The sequence below is a fragment of the Rhinolophus sinicus genome, linkage group LG07 (assembly GCF_036562045.2).
Source record: "Rhinolophus sinicus isolate RSC01 linkage group LG07, ASM3656204v1, whole genome shotgun sequence".
Classification (NCBI taxonomy): domain Eukaryota; kingdom Metazoa; phylum Chordata; class Mammalia; order Chiroptera; family Rhinolophidae; genus Rhinolophus; species Rhinolophus sinicus.
In genome coordinates, this window is record NC_133757.1 from 69,367,756 (window position 1) to 69,381,021 (window position 13,266).

Here is a 13,266-nt window from a genome sequence, read left to right on the forward strand (position 1 = left end):
ACCTCCCCCAGACCCACAGGGCTCTCACTGCCCACCTCTCAGCTCCTCCCTTCTCCACCCCACTCTTTACCCATGTCCCTCACCTCCTGTGTCCCTCAGCTCCATACCCTTCATGTCCTCATCCTTTGCAGCTAGCCAGCTGACCCCCCGCCCCCACCCCAAAGACAGCGCACCAATGGAGAATGTAGGATCCACTTCTTTATTGCAGGAAGACTATTTCTAGAGTGAACACTATACATACCCCACAGTGGGGGGCAGGGGGTACCCACATGCGGGGGGAGAAGGGGTAGGGGTGGAATCACAGCAAGCATGGCCTGGCATGTCCCCAGACCCAGGGATCCCCAGGCAGGATAGGCCAGCAGCCAAGGCAGGCTCTGGCCCCCTCCTACTGCAGAAACCCTCTGTCCCCAGGGTCGGGGCAGGGCCTGAGGTGGGAGAGGCCTGGAGGGGTGGGGCCCCAGGGAGATTGTGCTATCAGGGTGTGTCCCTGAGAAAGGGCCGCAGATCCCTGACCAGCCCCACCCTCTCCAGCACCTTCAAGGCCCAGGAACCACTCCCGGAGTGGGGGAGAGGGAAACACCAGCTGCTGGTGGGCCCTGGATCCTCTACAGGATAAGGGGGCTCAGCTGTGCTCAGACAGGATGCTGCCAGATCTGTGGGCCCATCCATGTGCCCAGTGTTTCTCTCTCTCTCTCTCTCTCTCTCTCACACACACACACACACACACACACACACACACACACTTTTTCTCTCATAGTGAGCCCCATAAACATTTGTGAACAGTCACATGAACAAAAAGAAAAACAAACACACTGCCACCAAGTTGAACACAGAATCCCTCTGACCTACATATACTTCCACATGGCCACACGACTGGACAGCCACATAGCCTCTCTCTCTCTCTCTCTCATGCACAATTCAGTCTCAGTGTGCACAAGCGCACACAAGCACATACACACAAACAACTTCCTCACACCCAGTGCTTCAACCGGCCCTGGGGAGAGGCCCATGGGGCAGGGAGCAGAGGGCAGCTCCTGCTGACAACCAATGAGCAACTGAGGCCCTCATCCAGCAACCACAGGGGACTGAGTGTTGCTGACAACCATGTGAGCTGGGAAGTGGGTCCTTCCCCAATCAGGCCTTCAGATGAGACTGCAGCCCAGACAGTACTATTTCTGCAGCCTCGTGAGACCCTGAGCAGAGAAGCCAGCTTAGCTGTGCCCAGGTTCCTGGCCCACAGAACCTGGGAGATAACAAACATGTGTGGTTCCAAGTTGCTGAGTTTATGGTCATTTGTTACACAGTAATAGCTGACTGATACAGATTTTGAGCCAAGAGCCACCTTGCTACAGAGTCAAACAGGCTTAGTGTTCCTCACACAGTGACAACATACCGGTTCACAGATGCTCCCCGATAGATCACGTCACCTGCTCCCAAAAACACAGTCACACTCATGTTGGTACATCCAAATATCCAGTCCTGTCGACAACCACACCACCCACCCCTACATGTACCCCACACATACACAGACTGTCTCACGCACATACCACCCCAGTGACAGCCACACACAGGTGCACACACAGACACAATCTTACACACAAGCCGTCAACCTCTGCACAGCAACTTGCACAAATATACCATCCCATGGTCACTACCCCCTCCAGGCCTACAAGTCAACATCATTGCTAGACAGCCCCGTGGGGTCCCATGACTGTAGAGTTATCTAGACACTCTCACAAAACACTCAGAATCTCATGGTGGCAGAGACATCCCAACTCTAGAACACACGCCTTTCTGGGGGCTCCCCTCTGGGGTGCAGGCGGTGGGAAGAAGTGGGCTGGGCAGGGTTCTGCCTTGAGCCCCCTCAGATTCTGCTGATGGTGATTCCAGTGCCCTGCCCCTGGAGGAGGCCTCAGGCGCCCCTCCCAGCACCACAGACCCCTGCCCAGGGCTTGCTGATGATGCGCTGTGCCAATCTCTGTCTGCAAGCCATCTCCAGGAAGACCCCTCACATTCATGCTGAGCAGTCCCCAAAGTTGTGCTGTGACCATTGGCTGGTTCTGGGCCTCCCCTGCCTGCACGCCAGGCCCAGGCTGGGCGAGGAGTAGGGTTCTGGGCTGGCAGGGTGCTGCTGCGGGCCCTGTGGTTATTGCCTGGCAGCCTGAGGCCTGTCCCGCAAGGCCCCCCACCCCAAGCTGTGGGGACAGAAGCGAGAGGGGTGGTCTGGGACCCAGGGCAGGGAGCACAGGCCAGAGGTCGTGAGGGATGGAGGTGGGTGGGCGGCGTGTGTGTAAACACCAAATAGGAGAAAACGAAATCTGAGGTCCATGTGCATTTCAACTCCCTCCTCCCCAGCAAGGTCACAGTGATCTAATGGGTGGGTGGCACAGGTCTAGCTGGGGACACCCAGGGGAAAGGGACAGAGATGGGGGTCCAGGTTGACACGGAGATGGGCAGAGTTGGGGAAAAACCGGCATCCTTGGTCCCCATGCAGACAGGCAGCTCCTCCATTTTCCCATGTGCAGATCAAGGGGCCACCTCCAGCACTTGGCTTTGTGGGGCACGGACAGGAGGGTGGGACAGAGGATGGGGCGGAAGGATATGACAGAGCCGGGTTGGAGCCTCAGACCTGCCGCGGGCTAGGAGGGGCCTCGGTGTCCCCAGTGGAGATGTTGGATGATGTCAGAAAAGTGGGAGGTGAGAGAGGGGAAGGCAGCGCTGGCTGCAGGGCGGCGTTGGGGGAGGCATGGGGCTGGGCCGGGGCCAGGATGGGCGGCTGTGGGGCGGCCGGGGCTCACATGAGGACGCATTTGCCCTTGATGCCGTCTGTCCTCTTCTGTTTGCTGGAGTGCTTGCCATCGATGTTGAGACTCATGTTGCGGCGCGTTTCCAGCGTGAGCAGCTCCTGGAAGAGCTCCTTGACGTTGTAGTTCATCTTGGCTGACGTCTCCATGAAGGCGCACTTCCACTCCTGGGCCACGGCCTGAGCCTCACGGGTGTCCACCTCCCGCTGTGTCTCGTCACACTTGTTGCCCACCAGCATGACGGGGATGTCCTCCACGCTGCCCTTGATCTGCACAATGAGCTGGTAGATGGGCCCCAGCTCTTCCAGCGACTGCTTGCTGGTGACGGAGAAGACCAGGATGAAGGCATGGCCCTTGGAGATGGACAGCCGCTGCATGGCTGGGAACTGGTGGCTGCCTGTGGTGTCGGTGATCTGCAGCGTGCACACGCTTTTGTCACAGCTGATCACCTGCCGGTAGGTGTCCTCAATGGTGGGGATGTAGGTGTCTCGGAACGTGCCCTTCACGAAGCGCAGCACCAGCGAGCTCTTGCCCACACCGCCTGCACCAAACACCACCACTCGGTAGTCGTTACTCTGCTCAGGCATCTTTCACTCCGGGGTGGGGGTTCGTGCCAGCTGCTAGAACCCCAGGCCGACCCTGCACAGAGAGGAGTGTCAGACACAAAAGGCCGCCTGGCCAGGAGGGGACAGCTCCAGGCCCAGGGAGCAGGAGGGGCAGTTTCTCAGAGGAGGTGCCGTGTTTCTCCTGCGTCCTGGGAAGGCCCTTCTGGGTAATTGGGCTGACTTTGCAATTCTGCCCTGCATGCAGGCTCGGAGCCAGCCCCCTCTGCTTGTTCCCCCCACCCAACAAAATCTGGGGCCTAGGCTCCTTCCCAGGGGACTGTGGGCTGACAGAGGTATGGAGATGGGTCCTTCCCCACCTTCATGTTTCCTAGACCCCCAGGCTGCATCGGCTTTTCCCTCTCTTCCCAGTGTGGCCATGGGCTCCCACAAGCCAGCAGGCCTGGCTCTGTGACCTGGGCAAGCCTCTCTGCCTCCTGAGCCTCAGGTTGCCCCTCTGCAAAGTGGGTGACATGGTGCCTCCCTCCAACAATCACAGGCTCCCTGCTCTTCCCCAGCCCAGAGGCTCCTCAACCTTGTGGGAGCCACGTGGTGGGGAAACTTTAAAATGCAGCTTGCAGGGCCTCAGCCCTGGAAGTGATGAATCAATTGGCCCAAGGCCACAACCCTGGGAACCTGCATTTTAAAGCCATTCTCCTGCCCTCATCCCATAAGTGTGATCCTAATGCTGGAGGTCCAAGCATCCCAATTTGCAAATCATGGCTCTGATTTGGGACAGCAGCCCTGGGCGGCAGGGGTGCACAATCCAGGTTGGATATGAGAAAATGAAAGCTGAGGCCACTGAGAAAACTCTCCACTCCCTAAACACTGCACCGTGACCATGGTCTGCCTGCCCTGGCCTCCTGTTTAGGTCCAAGGTATCCATAGGCACAAAACTCCCCAGGAGGGAGTCCTTGTATCATCTATTCCTCTCTTGTGCTCAGAGAGGTCCAGCGGCCTCAGGAGGTCACACAGCACAGCAATTCCTGAAATGATGGAAGTGGAGGAGGAACTCCAGGGTGGGATTGGGAAGGCAGGAGACCTAGCTCCAGTATCCAAGTAGTTATTAACAGACAGCAGGAGAGACCCCCTCCCCTTCCTCCTTCCCAGCCATCTCTGAGGGTCCCTCAGTACAAGGGGTGGTCTACAGTGGGAGAGGAGACACGATAAGATTGCGTCTTGGCCAAGTTCCTTCCCTTAGGTGTGTGTGTCAGGTGTGTGTAAGTGTGTGTAAGACCCGAGGTGTGAGCCTCGTGGCAGGAATGCGAGCAGGTAAGTTGGTGTCCCTGAGCCTCGAGCCTCGGTTTTCTCTGTGAAACATGAGCAGTCGCAGTGCCCACTCCCCAGAGTTGCCAGATGACAGTGTGACAAGCTGGAGAAAGCCCTTAGGCAGGTGCCTGGCACATGGGAGCCCTTGCTAAGGTTGGATAATCAGGATGATCGATTACAGGGGGTCAGGGTGGGAGCCTGTAGTGGGCTGAGAAGGCATGTTCTGAATGATCAAAGGTAACAGGTTTGTCAGAAAAAGGTATATGACGAAAGTCACCGCAGGCACATACCCCACAAATTATGTGCCAGCCAAACTTCCAGGAGCTTTAACATTACTAACTCAAGGTTGACCACTAGCATGGGAGGACTTTGGGTGGGGGGCTGGCGAGGGGTGCCAGCCAGCTCTGCAGTCACTGCCCTTTCCTGGGTGGGCGCCCCAGGGAGCGGGCACACGTGCAGCCAGGCACTGCCATGACTGGCCTGGGACCCAGGGTGGCAGGTGACATTCAGTTCTGCCATCCCAGACCCAGCCCTGGCCTTGCTCTGGGTGCAGACCCCCAGGCAGGGCTCCAGATCCATCAGCAGGGGTGTCCGCCAGGAGGGGCCCTGTTGAGGTCTGGGATCCCTAACTAGGAGGCCCCATTCAGTAACCCACAGTCCATGCCAGGCACCCACCTGGTGCTGTTGGAAAACCACCCTAACCTCCTGCAGAGTTGGGGTGGGGGCATCTCAGGGACTCATGCTCAGAGAGGGGAGGCAATGGCTCAAGGTCACAGAGCAGGGGAGGTGGCAGAGCAGCGCAGGATTTGAACCAGCCCTGGTTGGCCTCAAGGCCCGGGGTCTTCTCCCTGTGCAAAGCAGCCCACCCTGAGACTCCCAGATAGGGAATCAGCCCAGCCCTGGGTCCCCGGAGCCCAGTGCCAGGAAGTTGCAGTCACCTCAGGTGCAAGAAAGCAGGCCTGACCCACGGGAGGGCCTGGGGGTCAGGATGCTTGCCCAAATTAGGGGGTGGTCAGACCAAGGGACTACGTGACTAATGAAGGGCTTGGTGAGAGAGAGCCCGCTGGAGGGGCCTGAGAGACAGGAAACACACTGGGGGGGGGGGGCCAGCCCAGAGACTCCCCTTGGTTGGAGGAGGATCTAAGTGGTGGGGGAGGGTGTTGACCAGGGAGGTTCTCCTGAGTGAGGCGGTTGGCTTGGCCCAGGGGGCAGGAGGGATGAGGAAGTCGTGGTGGGGGAGATAGTCCCACGGCCCAAGTGGCTCCTCGTATAAGGACCCTGGCTTAGCAGGACCGACCAACCCGGAGAGAGTGCTGAGGGGCACTGAGGAGGATCTGGCTCGGCCGCGGGGAGCCCTGTGGGTACCGTAGGGGAGGGGAGGATGCGGAGAGGGAGCTGTCCAAGGTGGGAGCGAAGGGCGGTCGGGGCAGGGCGTCGTGGACTGGAGAGAGGTTCCGGGTGGAGGGCCCCGCCGGGAGGGTGGGGCTCTGACAAAGGAGGGGGCGTGCAGGGAAGGGCCCCGCGGGCCGCGCGGGTGGGATGCAGCAGGCCCACGCCCCAGCCCCCGCCCCGGCCCCGGCCCCGGCCTCCTACCTGGGCGCTCGTCCCTGAGGCGCCGCCGCGGCTGCTGCTGCCCGGCTCCGTGTCCTCTCCGGCGCCGCCGCCCCCCGCGCGCTCGAGCCGCTGCCGCGCCCGCGCCGTCCCCGCCCGCCGGGCGCCGCGCTCCGCCCCTCCCTCGGGACCCACACCCCCAGCCAAGGTCACTTCCACCCGGCGCCCCGCCGCCAGCACAGCCCCTCTCGGACACCCACCCGGTGTCCCCAGCCCGCGACCTGCGCCCAGCCCTGCTTGCGTGCGGCCCCTCCTGAATTCCTACCCTGCGCACACAGGCTCCTGCCTGCCTCCAGGGAGGTCGCCAGGACGCGGGGACGCAAAGGGGGTGGGGTGTGTTTCTTCCCGAGCCCCGAGTGGGAGCTGGCGCGCCCAGGGTCACCCCGACAACTAGGTATCTGGCAAGAAGGGGACAGAGCCGAGGTCACGGGGAAGGGGGGGGGGTTGCAGACAAAGGGAAGGAGCGGTTGGCAGAACTGCAGATAAGGGGGTTTGGGGAGCAGACTGGGACACCCTGGGGTTGGTGGGGTCGTGGTCCAGCTCAGGGCCATGCACCAGAGGAGGGGCCTTGGTGGAATAAATAAGTAATCAACCAATAAACAAACAGACGTATGAGAAGTCAGAGGTGGCCACAGGAGGCTGGGGGAAAGAAGTGTACCTGGAGACTACTCCCCCACCCCAGGGGTTTGTGGGAGGGAGAGACAGAAAGGAAGTAAAGATGACCTAGGTCTGGGTTGGTGCCCCTAAGGCAGCCCACCAAAGGGGAGATGGCAGGTGAGCCTTTTAATGGGTCTGGAGGGCAATTTGGTGGTGGTGGGGTGGACAAAGGGGGCTGAGGGAATGGTTTTTCCATGTCCTGGTGTGAAGATATTTATCTTCCTCAAATAGGTAACTGAAAATAAATGTTCGTCTTTGGGAAGCATCTTGTGCATTTGGCATATCTGTGTCCCTGTTTAAGCTCACAAGATGTCGTCTATCCCTCCCTCCAGAAGAGACCAGACTTCAGGGTGTAGCCCCGGGGCCAGGGTTGTGCATGAGACAGCCCCAGGCTCCAAGCCTGTTAGAGGACAGTGCCCCTTGACTGTGAGGCCTAAAGTCCCACCAGGAGGGGCTTTCTGGGGTCAGGGCAGTCGGAGGGTGAGACGTGGTGAGCTCCTCACTGTGAGAGGTGTGAGCAGATGCTCAGCTGGAGCCCAACGGCCCTTCTGGCTCTTGGCTCTTTGATTCTCGCTGACCCACCATTTCTGTTGCTCTGGCTGAGGCAGATTCTTCTGGGGCTTGAAGGGCTCCATTTCTCCCTGACTCAGCGCCTCCACTGCATCCCCAGGCCTCTCCCGCCTGAATCATCCCACCCGCCTCCTTCCCGGGCTCATCCTCATCAGCCCTCTTCCATTCCGGCATTCAGTGCCCCGCTTCCAACACAGGCCTCCCTGTTCTAACACTGCCTGTGGCTCACTTTTCCTCTGGCTCAAGGTCCAGCTTCTCAACCACTGGAGTTCTCCTGCTTCCTCCACCACTGGAGGTCTCCTGCTTCCCCATCTTCACCCTGAATACCTCCCTCCTACCCTGTCCTGGCCCCGTGAGGCACCTCAGAGGGAGGACTGGTCCCCACTCTTCATCTCGATGTGCTACCAGCCAGACATGGAGACAGCCCGTGGGTAGACAGATCGTGGCCTCTGGACTGGGTTGCCGTGTCCCTGCCAAGTGCCCCTCTGAGCCTCAGTTTCCCCATCTGTGAATGAGGCTCACTGCTGTCTGGCCTCTCAGGGTTGTTGGGAGCAACCAGGATGATGTCCACTTACGTGGGGCTGCTAGGCACACAGGCACTCACATGGCAGCCCCGCTCCCTACTACTCCAAATGCCTGCCTGCCTTTGTCTCCCAAGTGACCGTCCGGTGCTGGGCCAGGCCTCTGGCCTCTGGCAGCTCTCTGGCTCCTCCGGGCGCCAGCCCGGGCTGGGGCAGGCTGACTCATACGCAGGAGCGTGGGCACAGCAGCAGTGCCACTCTGCGGGTGCTATTTATAGCTCCCAGGACAGGCTCGGCCTCAGTAGCCAGGGGAGGCCAGGCCCCGAGTCCCCTCCTTGTACTTCCCAGGGCACGGGGGCCCAATCCCCACTCCAACACCCCAAACTAGAATGGTGGTACCCCTTTCCCTGTGGCCAGAAGGAATAGGCCTGGCTTTCATGAGTGTAGGAGTGTGTGTGTGCGTGGGCCGGGGATAGTCACTAGCTCTGCCCTCCGTGGAAATGGAGGCTCAGAGAAGGGAATCAGCCCAACTGCAAGGGACGGCCGTGCACCTGCACAGACCCTGTTCCTTGTCCAGCCTTGCAGCCCATGGGACTTCTCCCTGCCCTGGTGTTCTGGGCGGGGGCTACACCAGCCTCGCTTATCCTGCCCCAAATCTGGCCCAGTTGCAGCTGCCTGGTGGGAGGTAGGCAGCTGGGTCGAATTCTCTGCTTTCTGTGCTCCCAAATTAATGCAATTATGCAGTCAAAGCAGAGGCTGGGCCCCACGACGATGGCCTCTCACAGATGCATTTTGGCCCACCAAGGTTTTTTGTTTGTTTTTAAGTTTAGTGTCAACATTTTAAATTAAGGAGGTCATTTGTCAAAACTCAGTTTGCCTGGAAAAAACGAACGGGCTAGCATCTATGAGCCTGAATTCTGTAGCTCAGTATCTGCAGGAGCTGGACCCCAACCCAGGGTGGAAGACGCTGGGTTCTCACCAACGCTACCCGCCTGGCCCCTGGAGGCAGCCTGCATTACCCCTCAGCACACAGGTTGTGTTATTGTCACCACTGTAAGGAGTGGGGTGACCAAAGCCTTCGTCACTGGCAGGATGAGTCCCTAGAACGCTCGGGTCTTTTTACAGAGAGCCAGGAGTGCTTTGGTCAATCAGAAAAAAGGACCGTGACCTGCAGAAAGACCTCAGGGCCTTTGCACAGGCTACTCCTCCTGCTGGAACTCTCCCCCATCTTCTTGTGACTCACATGGCCCTCAGAGATTTCCTCCCTGACCACGCAGCTAAAATCGTCCCCACCTCCTGTCACTTTGCTTTTTTGTCTTCAGGGCTCTTATTGCTCCCTGATATTGGTCACATGCTAATATGTCATCTGTCCCCTTCCCTAGAATGTGAGCTGCCTTCCATTCTAGGGCAGTGGATCTCACCCAGAGTGAGCCTGCCCCCAGGGAAAACTAGGCCATGTCTGGGGACATCTGTGGTTGTTATGACTGGGGGTGCTCCTGCATTGAGTGGGTGGGGGCAAGGGAAGCTGCTCAACACCCCTAGTGTCCAGATAGCCCCCCCATAGAGAATGACCTGGCCTCCGTGTCCATAGTTCCCAGGGGGAGACCTTACTATAGGGTCCCAGATTGTAGGGCTTGAGTGGCTGGACCTGAACTAGCTCGGAGGGGACCCAGGTGGCCAACTATGGTGGCCAAGTGCAGTTCCTCAGCCATGCCTCCCCTGCACCCAAAAATCAGGAGCTCTGGACCGCCCACCTGCCCAACTGGTCTTCCCCTGCCAGGCTGGGCATACAGTAATCACTTCGGCCCTCGGCCAGAAAAGTGCAGCCTACCAGGTCAGCTGTTCCTGCTCTGGGAGCTGTGGAGGCCTGGGGGGTGGCAGGGACCCCAACCCAGCCCAGTCTGACCTCAGCACCCCAACAGCCAGGAGAAGAGTTCTGGGGTCCTCACAAAACCACCGACAGGCCCTGCAGCGTCCACCCTCTGCTGTCTGGAGTCCCTACCTCCTTCCCTCCCGCAAGCGGCTCTGGGAAGGTGAGATGGGTCTGTCACTAGCTCTGTCATGAAGCTGGCAGCCAGCTCAGGGCGGGCACAGGTTGGGACAGGGAGGATGCACGCCCCTCTCTTCCTGGTGGGGCTGAAGGTCCTGAGCTGGTGGCCAGCACAGGTCTGAAGGTGCTGTGTGCTGGGAGACACCATCCTATCCCTCACCTGCTTTTCGGGGCCTGCAGATGCAGACAGGCCCAGAACTGCGCCCCCCCCCCCCCCGCCCTGCTAATAACTTCTCCACAAGAAACGCAAGCAGCAGACAACAGAGGCCCCAACACGCTGTTATTATAGTTGATTCAATCCTCGAGGCCTGGGCGCCGCCTTCTAATTTTCTCCTCTTTTGTCTCCAGATCGGAGAGAACTCAGTCGACTCCATCCAGCTGTGGCTTGTGCCGTGAGTCCCCACATGGGGCAGGTCTTGGGGGGCAGAGGGCGGAGGGGCAGGCTGGGTACTCTCTAGGGGGCCGTCCTGGGCACTGTAGGGGGCTGAGCAGAATCCCTGGCCCCACCCATTCCATCCCAAAGGCACCCCCAGTCCTGACAACAGATGTCCCCAGAAGTCACCCAGTGTCCCCTAGGAGCAGAATCACCTGGATTGAAAACCCAGTTTGCAAAGACCCCTGAGAAAGAGGAATCGCTGCTTCCACTAGCCATGTGACATTTCCTTGATGTCGAGAGATGGATGAAGGCTTTTGTGGCCGACATCTGGTTTTGTGGTGGGGGCTGGTCCAGCACCGCAGGTGGAGACCAACCCACAGCCTTATTCAAGACAAAGCTCTTGTCACCACGTGGTAGTGCTCCCTTATCAGAATCAGTGGGGGGTGGAGCCTGTGACCTGGCCTCAGAAGGCCCTGGTCTAGCAGCATTTGGCCACCATTGGCTGGGGGACCTCAGGAGTGAGCATTGCTTCTCCAGCCTCTGTTAGATGGGACAATCACTCTTCTTACCCTAACATGGAGACATTCTGACCCTTGGCCAAACTTGGGAAAGCTGACCCAAACCGGCCAGGAGACACTTGTGGACCGCCAACACGAGGTGGTTCCCGGAGCAGATTCCAGAGCTGACCCTGCTCCTCCAACCCCAGCAGACAGGAGGGATGGCCTTGGGGGGCCATTGGGGCAGCCTGTGTCCTCCTACAATACCACCTCCCAAACAACTCAGGATCTGTGTGCCTGGGGGGCCTAGAAGCAGATTTGCTGGGGCTGGTTGGATCCTAGGGAGAGAGGGGCAGCCCCAGCTCAGCAGAGACAGGGCAGGCACCAGCACGCCAGGGACCCAAGGATGCTGCGCCCCAGGGTGGTGATGTCTGAGAGACGAAGAGAGGGGCACTAGGGTCTCTCCCTCTTCACTGGAGTGGTGGTACCCTTTCTGCGCCTGTTGGTCTAGAAGCCAGCTCAGAGGGGGTTGGAGGCTTCAATGGGAGGACAGAGCAGCGGGGTGTGAAAACTGGTGGAGAAATAGGCAGTGGTGTCCCTGAGGCCACCCCAGGGAGCCAATGGATGGCATCCTGCTGTGCGCTTTTGGTGATGGGGGTAAGGGGTACGGAGCTGGGGACCCCTGAAGCAGACTGCTGTCCCCACATGTGGTTCCTACTGGATTTGGGGGGACAGGGGCCTCCTGAGCTTCCCTGTATGGAAGGCCCTGATGCCTCCACCCCATACCCTGCCCAGCCCCGTCCCCCAAACTGAAGGCAGACTCTAATCTGTCGGCTCCACAGTGACCTGCCCATCCAGGCCAAAGGCCAACCGTCATTCCTAGAGGAGTGAAGTGGGGTCAGGCAGAGGTCGCAGCACCAGATTTAGCACTCGGAGGAGAGGCTGATGTTCCCACACCCGTGGGGTCATTTCCTGGCTCAGGGTCAAGGCCAGGCCATGCGGGACTCAGAGATGGGTTCCTGGGAACAGGTTCAGACACGAGTTTCTACAATGGGCCCAATACTTCCAACAGTGCCGGGGGCGGGGGCGGGGGGGCTGACACAGTGGAAGGCCCCCAGACTCGTGTAACATCAGTGGAGGAGGCTGGGGCTGTGTGAAAGTCGTGCCTTCTTGCACCTCGGGCTGGCGGACTAAGGGGGCCGCAGTAGGCCAGCCCCCAGGGACCCATGCTCAGACAAGCAGCTAACTGCTCCTGGAGCTCCCAACCTGGCTACAGTGACAACTGGAGGCCCTGCCGAGCTCAGGGCCACGGGCGAGGGGCCTGTCCTTGTCGGGAAGCCTACACGGCTCTGCTGCAGCCATTCTTGGCACTGGTAGGTGCAGGAAAGAAACCTGGGACTCCAGAAAGGCGCACACCTGGGCCCTGGGCCCCGCAGCTGAGCTGATGTGTCAGAAGACAGGAACGGCATGAGTAGTGAGCAGGTGGAGTGGCCCAGGTCAGAGCAGGGAGAAGCTGATGCCGTGGGAACCCAGCCCAGACTGCCAGGCCCAGGCTCCCTCCAGCCTCGCCTCCGAGCCAGGCCAAGCAAATCCCTCAGGAAAGGCTCACCGAGATGCCCACTCCCCAGGCATGGCCCAGGTTGCCAGGACGACAGTCCAGGCTAATGAGAGGTTGCCATGGCACCAAGGGTTTGTACCAGCCTGACACTTGGCTGTTAGTCTCTGCTCTCCTACACGGTCTGGTACTGGCTTCATTTGCCTGGTGGGGGAAACCATGTCAGGTGGCCTCTGCCCGATAGCCTGGTCCATCTTGCTCCAGAGACCCTGGGTACACACGGGGCTGCGAACCAATGGCCAAGCCACGTTCTGGCCCTGCCTGCGTGTCTCAGTCCATGGGTTTCTGTTCCCTTGGGGAACCCACATGCTCAGCCTGGCCCAGCAGCCCCGGCCCCCTAGAGGTCTATCTCCCCATGGAGGAGGCAGCACGAGAAGGCAGGGAAGGAGAGGGTGGTCCTGAGGACCCTGGGACCCCGCCCATCCGTTTGGAGGCACAGCCTCAGGTGATAGGAGTCACAGCACCAACCAGACCCGTCGAATTGCCTGAATGAGGAACAGATGCTCCATGCTGGTGGCCTCTCCTGTTAGCAACACAGCCAGCTGGGGCAGAGGACAAAGGCCTGGGAGCCTCCAACAGCTCCTGTCCTGTTTCACATTTGGGGTGCGCGAGGAGAGGAGGTTCTCGCCTGACCCCATGAAGATGCCCAGCCCTGCCTCCCGTGTGAGTGCCGAGGGTGACATGGCCAGACAGC

General features: G+C 59.6%; 1 protein-coding gene across 3 annotated transcripts; it reads right to left on the reverse strand.

Annotated features, from left to right (window-relative positions):
• Positions 1 to 185: 185 nt before the first annotated feature.
• DIRAS1 (DIRAS family GTPase 1) lies at positions 186 to 6,678 on the reverse strand. Of its 3 annotated transcripts, none has more exons than XM_019743990.2 (2): positions 6,552 to 6,678; positions 186 to 3,443 (listed from the first exon to the last, which is right to left on the reverse strand). In XM_019743990.2, the coding sequence occupies exon 2, from the start codon at positions 3,389 to 3,391 to the stop codon at positions 2,795 to 2,797; it is 597 nt and encodes a 198-aa protein (XP_019599549.1). In that variant the 5' UTR covers positions 3,392 to 3,443; positions 6,552 to 6,678; the 3' UTR covers positions 186 to 2,794. The 3 variants fall into 3 exon arrangements, with proteins under 3 accessions (XP_019599549.1, XP_074193633.1, XP_019599548.1); XM_074337532.1 differs by lacking the exon at positions 6,552 to 6,678 and adding an exon at positions 6,269 to 6,448; XM_019743989.2 differs by lacking the exon at positions 6,552 to 6,678 and adding an exon at positions 5,351 to 5,372.
• Between the last annotated feature and the right edge of the window lie 6,588 nt (positions 6,679 to 13,266).

What these genes read in the sequence shown, in the direction of transcription:
- DIRAS1 (XM_019743990.2), bottom strand. Translation starts at nt 3,391, where the DNA reads ATGCCTGAGCAGAGTAACGACTACCGAGTGGTGGTGTTTGGTGCAGGC.